General features: G+C 40.4%; 1 protein-coding gene across 1 annotated transcript in view; it reads right to left on the bottom strand.

Annotated features, from left to right (window-relative positions):
* LOC122808122 (borealin-2-like) overlaps positions 1-14460 on the bottom strand; it is a 268638-nt gene that overhangs the window by 178849 nt on the left and 75329 nt on the right. The window contains exons 3-5 of the mRNA XM_044079090.1: positions 5547-5584; positions 1345-1405; positions 1173-1270 (exon numbers count right to left, since the gene is read on the bottom strand). Of these exons, the coding sequence (XP_043935025.1) occupies positions 1173-1270; positions 1345-1405; positions 5547-5584 (197 nt within the window). The remainder of the gene's footprint in view (positions 1-1172; positions 1271-1344; positions 1406-5546; positions 5585-14460) is intronic.

The raw sequence follows: 14460 nt of genomic DNA, 5'->3' as shown, positions 1-14460 counted from the left end.
CTAGACATTGCCTGCACTCAGGGACCATCAATCCAATGATCTTGACTAGTTTTGGGAAAAGGAAACTCATGATGGAACCAGTATCTTGTACTGTTGGTCTATGCAGACTGCAACTTCTGTAGACATCCATATACTGTACTAGTGGGAGAGTAAATTCAGTGGACTGGTTTCACGTTACAGCAGAACTACCTTTGCAGCATGCACCATTTTGCTATCAGTGGATTGGCCACTCATACACAGTCCCCTTTACTGCCAAATGTAATGGTAGAGTTGATTTTTTTTGTTTAATTAATGCCAAGCACTTGAGGAAAATGCATTCAAATATCCTATTTTAGAGCTGCAGTCACACTCTGGAGCAAAAAAGTGTCAGTGGAAAATATGTACTGTACATGGCTGGGACTACAGTGGGCAAGAAAGGTGTGTGTACATTACATTTTTCCACATCAGCCTGTTCCATTTACCAGTTAATTCCGATAGACAATAACTGGAAATAAAAGATACAGCAATGAGGACTTATTAGGACTTAATAATGGTTATGTACATCACTTCATCATCATCAATGTTGACTTTTCGAAATTTGACTAATTTTCCCAAATACCACCACTAATGCTTGGTGAAATTACAGTTCAGCAGACCCGAGTCATGCACTATAAAAGTGAAAGCTTAGAGTAAAATGTAAAGCCCCAATACAGTTATACCCAAATGGTGAGTAGTTCCAAAGTGCTTCCTCATATGCATGAAGGTCACAAGCCAATTAAAAGTAATGATTGGTCATGCAGGTACATCTGAACTGTCCAGATTCTCACTCAATATTTGGCCCATTCCTCATAAAATGTATGTTTTTCTGACAAATTGAGGACTGAAGTCAAATGATGACAGACATTTGAAATTTGACTTCATATCCTTCAAAAAATGCATGCTAATGAAAAAATATAAGCTTGCAAGTGTAATTTAAAATCTGTCCCCTAGTCTCCCAATTTTTTACTGTCTGGATTTCTTGAGAGGTATTGTCATGAAAGTTTCCTTTACGTAGCTTGCATTTCATAGAACACAATTTTGTGCTACAAAGACAGGAGCTCTCTGTAGAAGGAAATTCCAGATTCTAACAAAGTTAGGAAAACGTCTGAACATTTAGAAATTTAGTAAGAATTACCAAAGAAAATACAACTTACCCTTGGAAAAGTGGCTGTATTTCCATTTGCTGGGGTCAAAACTTCTGGTTTGTGTCCAGCAGATCTTACAGGCTCTTCAGTAGTTTTTGAAGCCTTAACTAAGAGGAAAATATTTATTGAATGAGTGCCATCACATTCAAATTTTTCTGAATACATGTAAACTTGTGCTTACCTTTTCGTTTCCGCCTTCTTGAAACTTTAAGGTCCTTTATTAGATCATCGAGACTTTCTTCCTATAAATTAACATAAGTCTCTGCATTTTTGAACAGTTATGGATAATTAACATGTTAAACAGGCAGCAATGTTATAAATGCAAGGAAGTAGCAGTTTTCAACATGTGACTTGAGTAATGCACAATTATCTAGTGGGTATGGTTTTATATTATGTACAATTATTGCCCTTTATTTCATATGATCTTCTTGAAGGAGAGCAGAGGTAAATTTGAAGACAATACTAAAGAAGTTATGCAGTCACTAGTGAGGGACAGTCATAGGTTCTGCACATGATGGCATTTTAATAAGCAACTATGAAATAGCCACTAGTTCAAAAATCTGTGCAATAATACTGAGCAATATCACTGAAAGTTTTAGATGAATTAAGAAACTTTACTGATCCAATAAAGTGGAAATAAATTAATCTACTAAAACTATTTAAGAGCTGTGGACTTCAGATCATTGTTAATACCAAACTATTTGAGTTAACAATGTTACTTTGGTAACATACTTTGGTCTGTACCATACTAGGCATCTACAACTAGAACATCCAGATAGGTTCATCAAAGAGAATCTTCTTCTTCTTCTTCTTCTCCTTTCGGCTTTTTCCCGGTCAGGGGTCGCCACAGCGGATCACCTTGTCCGCACATTGAATGGCAGTGGAGTTTTACGGTGTCGAGTTGCCAGCCCGGCACCCAACCTTCCACAGAAGGCACACTCACACGCACACCTAGGGCCAATTTAGAGTGTCCAATCCACCTGCAGCATGTCTTTGGGATGTGGGAGGAAACCCACGCAACCACAGGGAGGACATGCAGACTCCGCACAGAAGGCACCCCAGCCGGGGATCGAACCGGAGAACCTCTTGCTGTGAGGCGGCAATGCTAATCACTGCACCACCGTGGCCACCCAGGTTCATCAAAGAGAATACATGGTATAAAATACACGGTATAAATATGTCCCATGTAGACTACCTCAAAGCCCCATTGCCAAGAGGTGATCTATGCCTCAACTACAAAAGTATCCTCTGATCCCACTTAGATGGGCCTGTTGCACATCTGCAAAACAAATCATAATTACCTAGTCTAGGGACCCAAGCCTCATCTACAAGAGTATCCCTTCTCCAGAATAGGGGTCCCATCTAGCGTCCCCATCTCTAGTAGAGAAAGGAAGTCTACAAATGCTTGAAATCCCATGCAAAACCTACATATACGTCTGAAAATAACCATAGGGTATCTAAAACACAAATCAGCCTTTTGAGTAATATTAGATAATCTTGTGAAGTCTTCATTTCTAAAAAAATTAATGTTGGCCAACAAGTATGTATCATGGTTAGACAAAACAATTTTCAATAGATGTGAATACCCTTATTGATATGGTTCATTCTACAGTCAAGTACCAATTTCAAATCTGCACGTACATCAAGATTTATGTTAAGATGGTTTGCAGTATGGCTTCAAGCAGAATTCAACTGTGGCATGTAACATCTTAGGATAGCTAGTGGGGTGACAGGCTGAATTTATAGCCTTAGTTTGTGCATCCAAACATATATTGCTTGTATGCTTTTCTACAATTACATGAATGTGTGACAAGTAAAGATGAAAAGTGAGCTAGGGTTAGCAATATGATAAATCAGTGTAATACACGACCTTTGGTCACTCAGATTTATATCATAAAGAGTAGTAAAGAAATCAAATCAAATAGATGTGTGTTCAAGGTCCTTGGTACATGGATGAACATACAGAGATGGATTAAAATATTCAGAAAGCATGCCATACGAGGCCAGGTTGATACATTTGGACTTGTTCTAAGTGAACTCTATGCACAAATATGGGAACTTGATTCTATATACAAAAATGTGAAAATACCCTTTCCTGTAGAAGACTTAAGATACTGAGCATATTAAAATTAACATCCCAGAGGAATATTTTTAGATATGGGTATTCCCCCCATACCCGACCCATTATATAAATAAACTATTAGAATCTATACGTTTAGCTCTTTAATTATGCAAGAAAGCACGTTATAAGAAGCCCATGCCAAAAAGGATATTGCATCAGTGCTTGCTCAGGGATAAGAGAACTCATTTCATAGCATGTAGCTTTGCTAGTCTTCATAAAAACCTAGAATATCATCTACTTCTGAATGGATAAGATGCAGGTCAGACCTGCCATATCAAAATGCACATGGTCCCCTAAAAATCAGACCCCAAAAGGTCTGAGGGATCATGATTTTTATTTTAAAGGTCTTCCTGATTAATTAGTAATGTTAAATATCTGGGCTCTCCATTCTGTGATATTCAAGTTTTATTCTATGCCTCCCATTTAATACCAGTTTAAGATACTAGGTATCCCAATAGCCAAGCAAGACTTCGCACTCTCATCTTTTCAACTAGTTAAATGTAATGAAACACCGAAAAACAGCATTTACTATCTTGACTGAATTATTTTATTTATTTATTTTTTTTTACAGCCAACCCTAAACAAACAGGCATACAACCCTAAACAGGCATATTATAAAAAATGCTAAACTCTGCACTGTTGCCAGTAGATCTTCCAGGGCTGCTTTGCTTGATATCAATATTTTTCATCAAGACTCCCAACTTCCACAGTAACCCAGCTAACAAAGCAAATATAGCCCAATATAAAATGAACAAGCAATAAAATGCAGTGGGCTTTGCCTATTCAATCCATACTTAAGACCTTCACCATTCATGTTTAGGGACTTGGTTTTAATCATGTCAAAAGGGTTAAACTGGATTTAGCAGGGTTAGAGATCAATAAAATAGGAGAGCTCTGTAGGAAAATTAGAAATTCTGGTGGGGATCTCAAACTAGTTGGAGTTTCAGTGATTGCATTACTGTAACCATCAATTCATCCAATGTTACCTTAGTGCTGTCAAGAAGCAAGCAAGGTAAGCCATTACAATTCCTTCCAGATGTGAACACACAAGCACTCTAGTCATACAGCTCCTTGCATTAGTTCTGCAATTTTTTTTTCAGCTAGGGCAGAAATTAGAAATTAAACCGATTTATTCCTACACCAATGCATGGTAGCCACAGTAAAAGAACTGGACACCTTTTGGCATGATTAGCCAATGATGTTTACCAATTCTCCTAGCCATTTTCTAAAGCTATATGCATAAAGGTTCATTATGTTTACTTGGACATTCCTTGCAATCTTTGGATTCTGGCATTTGTAACTACAGTTCTGTAAAACATTTTGCAACTTGCATTGCTAGTTAATTTCAGCACAACTGGTTTTGTTATTCATCCAAATGTCATGTGTATGCATCCAACTTCATTTTGGAAGACACTAAATACAGAACTCCCCTTTCTTATCACCAGCCACTTGCCCAAGTCAATGCAGAAAGATATTTTGCACACCTGTATTCGCTCATTCATCGCTAATGCATCAAAAACAGCTGTTATTAGGAGTACCCATAAGCACAGGTTTGCTCCATAGTCCAGAAAGAACTTTAAAGCACATCCACAATGACAGTTTCTCAATCAAAAACTGTCATAAGCATGAAGCATTAATGTTCAGCCTAAAAATCACAATGACATGATGTAATATATGCAGCAACATACATTCAGCAAGACAGTATAGCATCCTGTTTTCATTAGGCCATTATCTGAACAGTCCTTTTGGTATCAAATACATTACAACTTCAGGACTGAAGGATTACTTTTCAGAGCAGCACTTTACAAAGTTAGAGAGGGACAGGTTAATGAGTACTGGGGTGTTGGTGGAGAACTATACAAGAAGTCTAGAAAGGAACAAAGTGAAGTTATGCACTACTTCATACTATGGCATGCATAACACAGGAGTAAACATTTGTTATACTGATAACTACAACTTTATTTTATTCCAGTATTTAAAGCTATATAAAAATAAGGCTGATGAAAATGCAGAACATGATCAAAATAGTTTTGGTCAATCTAATTGCATCAAGTTTGCCCCATACTGCACAAAAATCACAGTGGAAAGGGTCCTAAACATTATCAGAAAGTTTAGCTAGGTGCTTCAGGATTTTAGCCAGAGATACTTCAGTACAGACCATGATCCCATGGCAGTATGACCACAAGAGGCTTAATGCAAGGGAAGAACAAGACAAACCAGATTTCTAGTGAGAATTTCTTAAGCACCAACTGAAAACTTACCCCATCTGCAACAGTAATGTAATTGCCTTTCTTTGCATCTGTAAAGAGAATTTGCATCAATTACCACTAGGAAACATTAATGAGCAAGGAAAATATATCGAAATACACATTGGTAAACTGCAAATGAGGACTGTATATATTTTATGCATACTCCAAACCTGAATAAAACTTCCAACAGGAAAACCAAAGCTCAAGAGCTACTGTGAAGACAATCTGCACTATTCAGCAAGTTAAATGCACTGCCTGTTCCTCAAAACACACCCAAATCTATAAAAAAGACTTATGCTAGCTGAACATATGATCTGAGGAGGAAAAAATAAAAGACATTCACACATTGCATTTATTCCTGTGAAGCATTCCCAAAATCAGAGTCATCATTACTAGGTGTGCAATTAGACATGACCTATTGTACAGGAGGAAAAGAGGGATAATTCTAAAAGTGACAGTGAAGGTCTTGCACTGTTCCACACTGCTGTGAAGGGTGGATGCACCCAGACCAGGAATTAGCGCACTGCCGAGTATACCTCGGTGTGGCTAGGGTCACATTGCAGCATTACACCAATTGTAGGGGAACATTAGGCATCTTTTAATCATAGCAGCAGCATCACATTTCATACAAAGTTGAAATATTACACTGCTAGGGTGCATTAAAATACACGTAAATATCACCCAGCACATTACCCCCCTCCAAATTCTACTCCATCCTACTGCTGCTCAACACAAGTATGCCCAAACTTCAGAGCGCCTCAGGACTATAAGCAGTAGCTTACTTTTTGCACCTTAATACTTGCCAACTTAGTCACCAAGAAATGCTGCCTCCCCACTTCCCCATTCTCTATTTTTTTTTTTTTTTCTCACCATCATTTTGCTAAAGTCTCAGTATCATGCCCTCCACACGTTCATTTCAGCCACAAACCACTATATTGTCCTTGCCCTTAAATTTACTCTACAACCAATATTTGTGCAGTTGCCCAGATTTGGCAATTCTCTTCAGGTTTCCTTTGCCTCACACCCTTAACCACTTTCCATGTTGTATAAAACCAATAAACATCCCCCCCATTAGTTGACAGCTTCATCACAACTTATCCTGTCAACATCTCCTGCATCACATAGTAGAACCTTGCATGCCACCCCCCACCATACTTTAGCATCTCATTCACCAATCCCCACTACTGCATCACACATAGTACAACCTTGCATGCCACCCCCCACCATACTTTAGCATCTCGTTCACCAATCCCCACTACTGCATCACACATAGTACAACCTTGCATGCCACCCCCCACCATACTTTAGCATCTCGTTCACACCAAGCCCCACTACTTAAACTCCTAGTTAACCAACCCTGCAATCCATAGCCACATTTCCAATTTCTAATCAGATTTAAGGTACTTCCTGTCCCTGCAACAGCTTCACTCTCCTGGCAAGCTACATCAATCACCAAGATAAACATGACAGATGGAGAACTCTCCCCTCTACCAAGTCAAAAGAGAGAGATGCACCAAGTGTTTTTGTAAGTTATTTTCCCTCCCACCACATGTCAAGCATGTCTATTTTCTCCAAGAACAGATTGTGAAGCCCTCCAACAGGCAGTTGCTGCTATAACCTTGATGCCTCCCCAGTGGTTTATGTATGCACTTCTATACATAATGCCTGTTCCACCTTTAATCTGTAGGTTGTCACATTCTGAAGAATGACTACTGCATTATTAACTGTAGAGCCATCTGTAAATCCTTCCCTTCGTTATGTGCATAGGTAACAGTTTCACAGAATTCCCACCTTTGCATAATTTTATTCCTCCATACTATTCAAAATCTCTGTACTCAGCCATGTCTGCAGATGGATACAGAAATGAGGGCACTGGAAACAGATACTCCTCCACAAAATTGTGTTTTTTCCTATGTATACATCTCCCAGCCAAAGAGTCAATTGTCCCAACGTCTGCCATTTTCATTCCTTTATTATCACAATCTCTTCACCTGTGTTAAGGATCACTCATTCCCATACAAGGCAATGACTCCTCCCCAGCATAATGTTTTATACCTCACCCTACACCTTGTCCCCCTCCCTTAGGAATCTTACAACTCAAATAACCCTATTTCAGACCAGAAAATCATACCCACCACCTCTTTGGCTTTCCTGCAGTTAATTCAGTTTAAGTAGACTAGACTAGGAGAGCCATCACTTCCACTTTGGCTTTGTCACCATCATACGCCTCAAATCCATCTGTCCACTGCTAGACTGGCAGACTATTCCACTGCCATGGCTACCTTCTGGCATGCCAGTGCTCAACCTGATGCAGCGAGCTACAAACTCCAAAGTCAGCCAATTTGTCACATCATCCCTAATAGCACCCAAAATACCATAGTCCCATTGGTATCTTCTTTCCTGTATTAATTGTCCCACACATTTAAAATAGTCTACAAACACTGGAGGTCTTGCTTCTTCCATATCCCAGTCTCTGAAAATATTTATATATTTGTATGTGTATATATAGCTCCATCCCAATAACTAAAATACACACTGAACATTGCATTATGCTGTTAATAAAGTAATGAGGTGGTTAATTGCATTTACCCAGCATTGTGTGCTTGTCAAATATTTGCTATAAACATACAAGCTGCAAAGTTTCCCTAGACTATAGCGTCTGTATTCTCAGAAGTTTACTGATTTTATCACCCCCCCCCCCCCACAACACAGCCAGCAGTGCCATAGGCAACCTCCAATTTCACATTAATACACCATTTTCCATATTCACTGAAAGCACTGCATGTACAGCCGTCAAAAAGCTGCCATCTACTCATGCTACTGTAGTTTGCCTTTTCACCTTACAGTTTGTGCCAACACCGACCCCCCCCCCCATAAAAAAGTAAAAAATAAAAAGTCCATCCTACCTCTCAACCTTTTTTCCAAAACCCCAGCAGACGCTTCTTCCACCATTACAATGTTTTTATATTCACAGATATTCATTTTTTTTCATTCCAAAACAGCTTTCCCACCTCCTCCAAACATCCAGCAGCTACTTTTGATTCATGCGAGATTGATATATGAAAATCCTACTTATGGAATTTCTTTCCAACTCCTCTAGATGTTTTCGGATAGCCGGCATCAGCTTGCCTCATCCAGCCAAAGAATCTCGTTTTGGGAAAGTTTATCTGTACTCTGCTCTGGGTAGACATTTCACACCAACTAGCCTTTTCCACTTCTTTGCCTTTATTCTCCCATATCCATGGTCTGAAATCCCATCCAATTATTAAATGCATCAGATTTCCTCCAGTCATATGGGAGGACAAATGGTTCTCTGTTGGCACCAAGATATATAGCGGTCATTACCACAGCAATGTTTCTTAAGACTGACCCTATTTCTGTAGTCCCAGTCACCACTTTCCTTTAGCGGAGTAACCTGGTGAACCCATATTTTAACTGCAACTCCATAGGGAATCTCACCAGTAAGGCTCCAAACTCCACTGGCATATTCTTACATTCACTTGTAAAGCAGAGTAGATTTGGTCCAGCACCCTTTGTTTATTGACCCAGGTCAAGGATGAAAGTCCAAGACAGACCACCATAATACAACTTTCATATACAACTGTCCTGAATTATTACAATGTAAATGAAAGTCTACAGACAGACCGACACTTAAGATATGTGCAATGAACTTGGCATTAGTAATACTTACACTCTTCCCTCCTTTGTATTTAGCATATCCCAATTTCCAGTGCAGTTCAGATCACTTTTTAAAGCCTAAAATCTTCCTCTTTACAGATAATCAACTTTTGGATTATACAGTTTTAGGCAGTTTTAGGACCAAGAGGAAATACACTCCTTTAGTCTAAAAATGGAGAAAAAGCAGACATCAATGCAAACTACGTGGGATAAGTTCTCAGTCTAAATGGCGGGTACCTCAGGTTAGGCAATATGGTGAAGTGAGGGAGGAGTTGATAGTTAATGCCATCTGAGATCACACAAAAAAGAGCTTTTATCATATGTATTTTTGATATGGGATGCTACATGTGTATTCTATACACCAACTGTCCCAGATTTCCAGGGATATCCTTGATTATGACTCAGATTTTGTCTCACTCCCTCTTGATCCTTCTTGAAGATTATGACTTTTGGATAAAAGTGGTAAAGTATACTTGTCACAATAAGACTTTTTACTTCAGAAAATGTAGATTTTCTTTTGTCAATGTCTCAAGTTAAGTGTCCCTGGAGTGGTCTCAGATTCTGGTGAGATTTGCCCCAAACTAAGAGCTAGTGTGTGTTCCGGCAGACACTTGCTGCATACAGAATTTCCCTTCAGCTAGCTTGCTAGGTCTCCCAATTGGAACTACATTTGTACCAGAAATATTTTAGCAATACCTCGATATGTATGATAGCTGTGATCTTGTGACCTCTATTAGGCTAGATTAGGATTATAGCAAAGCAATCTGTGTTCCTGAATAGTGCCACAAACTACACAAATTAACATATTGCAAATTAAACACACTTTTGAAAGTTGGACAGTATTTTGGTTGTGATAGAGGATTATGCTGGATGTCGGCCAACATCTAAGGCACAGAGTTACCCTTCTCAGAGGATGTTCTTGAACCATGCCCAGTGCTTACACTAGTTACTTAGAATGCCAAGTGAATTCTAGTACATGGGGGTTGTGCACAGCCATAAACTTATCAAAATGTGTATGCTATGGCAACAAAATTCTGGAGCATGCAGGCATGGCTATGGCCTAGGAGCTACACTTCTACAGAACCTAGTTTTTAACAGCACCTTATTGAAATGAAAGCACTAAAATTGAAGAGCAAAGGCCACTTATTTACACTTTTTTTGCATGAGGGGAAGCCTCCTGCACCCCCTGATGTGTGGGTCAACCACATCCCCCAAACTTGCACCAACTCAGAAGAGCACCATACCTCTGAGAAAAGGAACTAAAAGTCCACTTTTTTGGCCATTCAGAATCCATATTCCAGGACTAGCTAAAGTGCCCCAGGATTTCAAACTTTTTAGGCTCACATGCTAAATGTTAGCAGTGTATAGAAAGATTGCTCATTCCTAGATCAGCTGCTCTGACTATGTGCAAAGTTTTGATTCAGTCCTCAAACTGGGGGAAAGTGAGATGCAGTTTAACTCATAGCACAGTGATGCCTCTAGGAGTTTTTGCAGTCAACATCCTAATGACATCTCTAGGAGTCAATTAATACTTTGGTGCATGGTTTTGGAATTATTGATGCAAAAATGAACAAGTAGTAAGATTCTTATTACAGGCAAACTGTACTGATTTACCTCTTTCTAGTGTAGGTAAAAAAATGTTTTTTCATACATTTCCATCATAGATTTCATTTTTCTCCAAGCATCTCAGGCAAGTAATATGCTTAGCTTTACATGACAGCTCTCAGCTGAATGAACAAAATGCTGTGTTGTATGGGCACAACTTGAGTGGTTGCCAAGATATTATAATTTACAAAATATTACAGTTTGTGTGTTTATTGCATTTTAAACCTAAAGAATGCTGCAACTATAAAAAGTTGCAAGAGTTTGCCATTTACCCTTCTTTAGTAACCCCTATGGTTCGAGGGATAAACATTTGTTTGAAGTGAGAGGACAATTTGGAATGGACTCCACCCACTGGAAGTTGCAGTGCAAATTTCCAGGGCCCTACTGAAAGGAATAAGTTAAGGAGCAGAACACATTTTGTAGATAAAGTAATCAAAGGTTGGTTACAAACCTATATGAACAGTCAGGTAAAATATTAAGGCAGAGGCCAGAGTCCCCCACAGATCATTCTTCCAAGAACTCACTAGAATCATGTTCTCAATAGAAATTTACCCAAACAGACACTTCCAAGCCAGAAATGCACTTTTACCACCAAACAGCACAAACCACAGGACACACAGCTCACCTCTACAATGTGCCCCTCAACCTAAGCCCCTAAGTCTAAACATCTTGCCCAATACACTAATCATAGGTGACTCAATAGTGATGCAGATGTCCCACCTTCTCTTTATTCAACCTAGTGAGCAACAGTCGCAGTCCATCAGGTGCCAGAATCAGACAACATGCACTCAGGTCACTCCACAACAAGTACAAGTATGACTCTGTCATTGTCCATGTGGGTGACTTCAGATGCACCTCCCTGGACTAGAAGACATGGTGGAGCTCTCGGATTATGTGGCCCAGGCAGGTATGACACTAGCCCTGAGCAGTATCCTACCATCACCCAGAATGATACCGCAGTACAAACAAAAAATGGACTTCAACAATTGGCTAAGATTCTGGTGTCATTTTAAGGGGATACAGTATCAGTCTGCTTCGGATGACGATTGACTTTGATGCTTTGCTAAAGATGGCCTGCACCAGTCTCCCCTGGGTTTCAGAGTACTGGCCAAGACTCTTGCCATCCCTATGATGCCTTTTTTAGGCAGTATTCCAAAGACCAAATTACCACTGTAACAGCTAGAAATAAATGCAATCAGAGGGTCATGCTGCTCAACGCTAGAAGTCTAAATCTCAAAGTGCACTCGTTCGAAGCACTCCTTAGAAATGGAGGACATTTATGCTGTAACTGAGACCTAGTTTAAAGTAGCAGAAAGCAAACCTGTACTACCAGGCCATAACTCACTTCACACTTTTTGGCCCCAAAATATGGACCAAAGCTCCAAAGGTGGTGGTGTCTCCATATTCTTAAAGGATATGCACACCTCCAGACTAGTAGACCAACATAATGCATCTGAGATACTTCAGGTACAACTAACATTGGGCAAGACTACGATCCAGGTCATAGCCTGCTATAGGTCCTCAATCAGGTCCATAGACTTGCTTCATGCTCCTAAGCTCCCTGGAATATATCAAGATACAACCTCACACTTACCAGGAGACTTCAACTACCACTCAAGCACCAATACATTGGGCCAACGCTTCCTAGAATTCATAAATTCCAATGCCCTGAACAAGCTCATTCTGACCCCCACTAGAGGAAGCAACATCCTTGACCTGGTTATTACTAACATGGGTGACCATTGCTCTACACCAAGTCAAATCCCTCCCTGGTCAGATCAGACCATAAAACTAATCACCATGGAAATCCACATTTCACCCCCCCCCCCCACAAAGTTAACCACCTTGAAAAACTTCTCCAAAGACTCCTAAAAACAGAGGTGGACAACTTCATGGCACCCATGCCAATGGAAAATAGCTGCATGACTGCCGAATCATACACTAATGCACTGTACATGTACATAAATGCATGGAACTAGCCATACCCAACAGAATCAAGACGCTCTCCTCAAAAAAAAATAAAAAACACTGCACCAGACACTAAAAACAAATCACAAAGCCTTCTATAGCTATATCAAGAACCTCCATGGCAATACCCAGATTTGCTCTGAGTTACTGCACAATGGTACCTACTATACTGAGCCAACAGATATTATCACCACATACTGGCAGACAGATTCAGTGCCAACTTTACCTCTCCCAAAGGACCAATCACAATATCTGAAGAATGCCAGGCACCCAGCATTACTGCAGCACTGGTTAAAGCTGCATTGTCCCGGGACAAGAATACAGCTGCCATAGGACCCGGTAATATCCCTGGCTATGTTCTACATGAAATACAGAGCTAACTGGCACCACATCTGTGTGCCCTGTTCAGTCACAGCCTCACCTCACACTTTGTCCCTACCAAATGGCACACTGCTACAGTCATCCCTCTCCATAAAGAGGGAACAACTACAGACCCTGGGAATCATCACCCCATTAGCCTGAGGAGTCTGACGTGTAAAGCTATGGAGTGAATGATCATGGACCTGATTAACATGGATATAGGAAATCTCCAAACTCTAGACCCCATGCAATTTGGCTTTGTGAAAGGGAGATCATGCATGCTCAACCTGGTTGACTTCTTTGAGTCAGTCACCAGGACTGCGGACGAAGGTAAGGCAGTGCATACAACTTACCTCGATCTGGCCAAGGCCTTTGATACCATTCCTCACTCAGGAATTCTTGATAAACTCAAAAACTAGGCATCAACCACTATATCACAAGGTGGGTTGCAAATTGGCTCACAGAACACTGTGAAAGTACCAGACTCCAAGTCAGACTGCTGACTCGTCACGAGTGGAGTCCCCCACAGGGATCGGTCCTGGGTCCTCTCCTCTTCAGAATCTTCTTCTCAGAATTCCAGGCCAACACAAAGGGACTCTTGTTGACCAAGTTCGCAGACTACTGCAAGCTAGGAGCCATCATATCCCCAAGTGATGCAGACATCCCGCAGAAAAGGCCTCACAGAGACCAATAACTGGTGTCGAAACCATGTCCCTAAACTTAATCCAAAAAAAATGTGCAATATCCCCTTTGGTAAAACTCCGTTCCCACCAGTTACTGCATCAATGGGAGCCCACTGAACACTGAAGGTGTTATAAGATATCTGGGGATGCAGGTTGATAGCAACCTCCCCTTTGACCACCAAATTGCCACTGTGGTCAGAAAGTCCTTGTGTGGTACATCTCATTACTAAGGGTTTTGCATCCAGTAGTCTCTCTCTACTCTTCCCTCATTAGAGGGATCGAGTATAATGCCCCATATACCTCACTAGACACCTGCAACAGCTGGACAGAAGTACCTCACAAAGAGGATCCTATGCATTAAACACATGTCCTACACAGACAGACTTGACTCCAGCTATTCTCAGGTCTCATATCACCTACTTAGAGGCGATCTCTGCTTCACTTAAAGCCATGTCTGACACAGCTCTGTTAGAAATGCTACATCTAAAAAAATCCCAGTCCCTCCACACCGCATGCTCCAGAGACCTCAACCCGATTACCACAATCAACAGAACATGCTGGAGGGACAGGATCCTCTCCCAGAGACTGCCCATGCTCTGGAATAGACTTCCCATACATGTCAAGCAGAGCAC

This window comes from Protopterus annectens, chromosome 8.part0, assembly GCF_019279795.1.
Source record: "Protopterus annectens isolate FY-2018-M chromosome 8.part0, PAN1.0, whole genome shotgun sequence".
Lineage (NCBI taxonomy): Eukaryota > Metazoa > Chordata > Ceratodontiformes > Protopteridae > Protopterus > Protopterus annectens.
The sequence above is the reverse complement of the archived record's forward strand: the minus strand, read 5'-3'. Positions and strand labels throughout refer to the sequence as shown.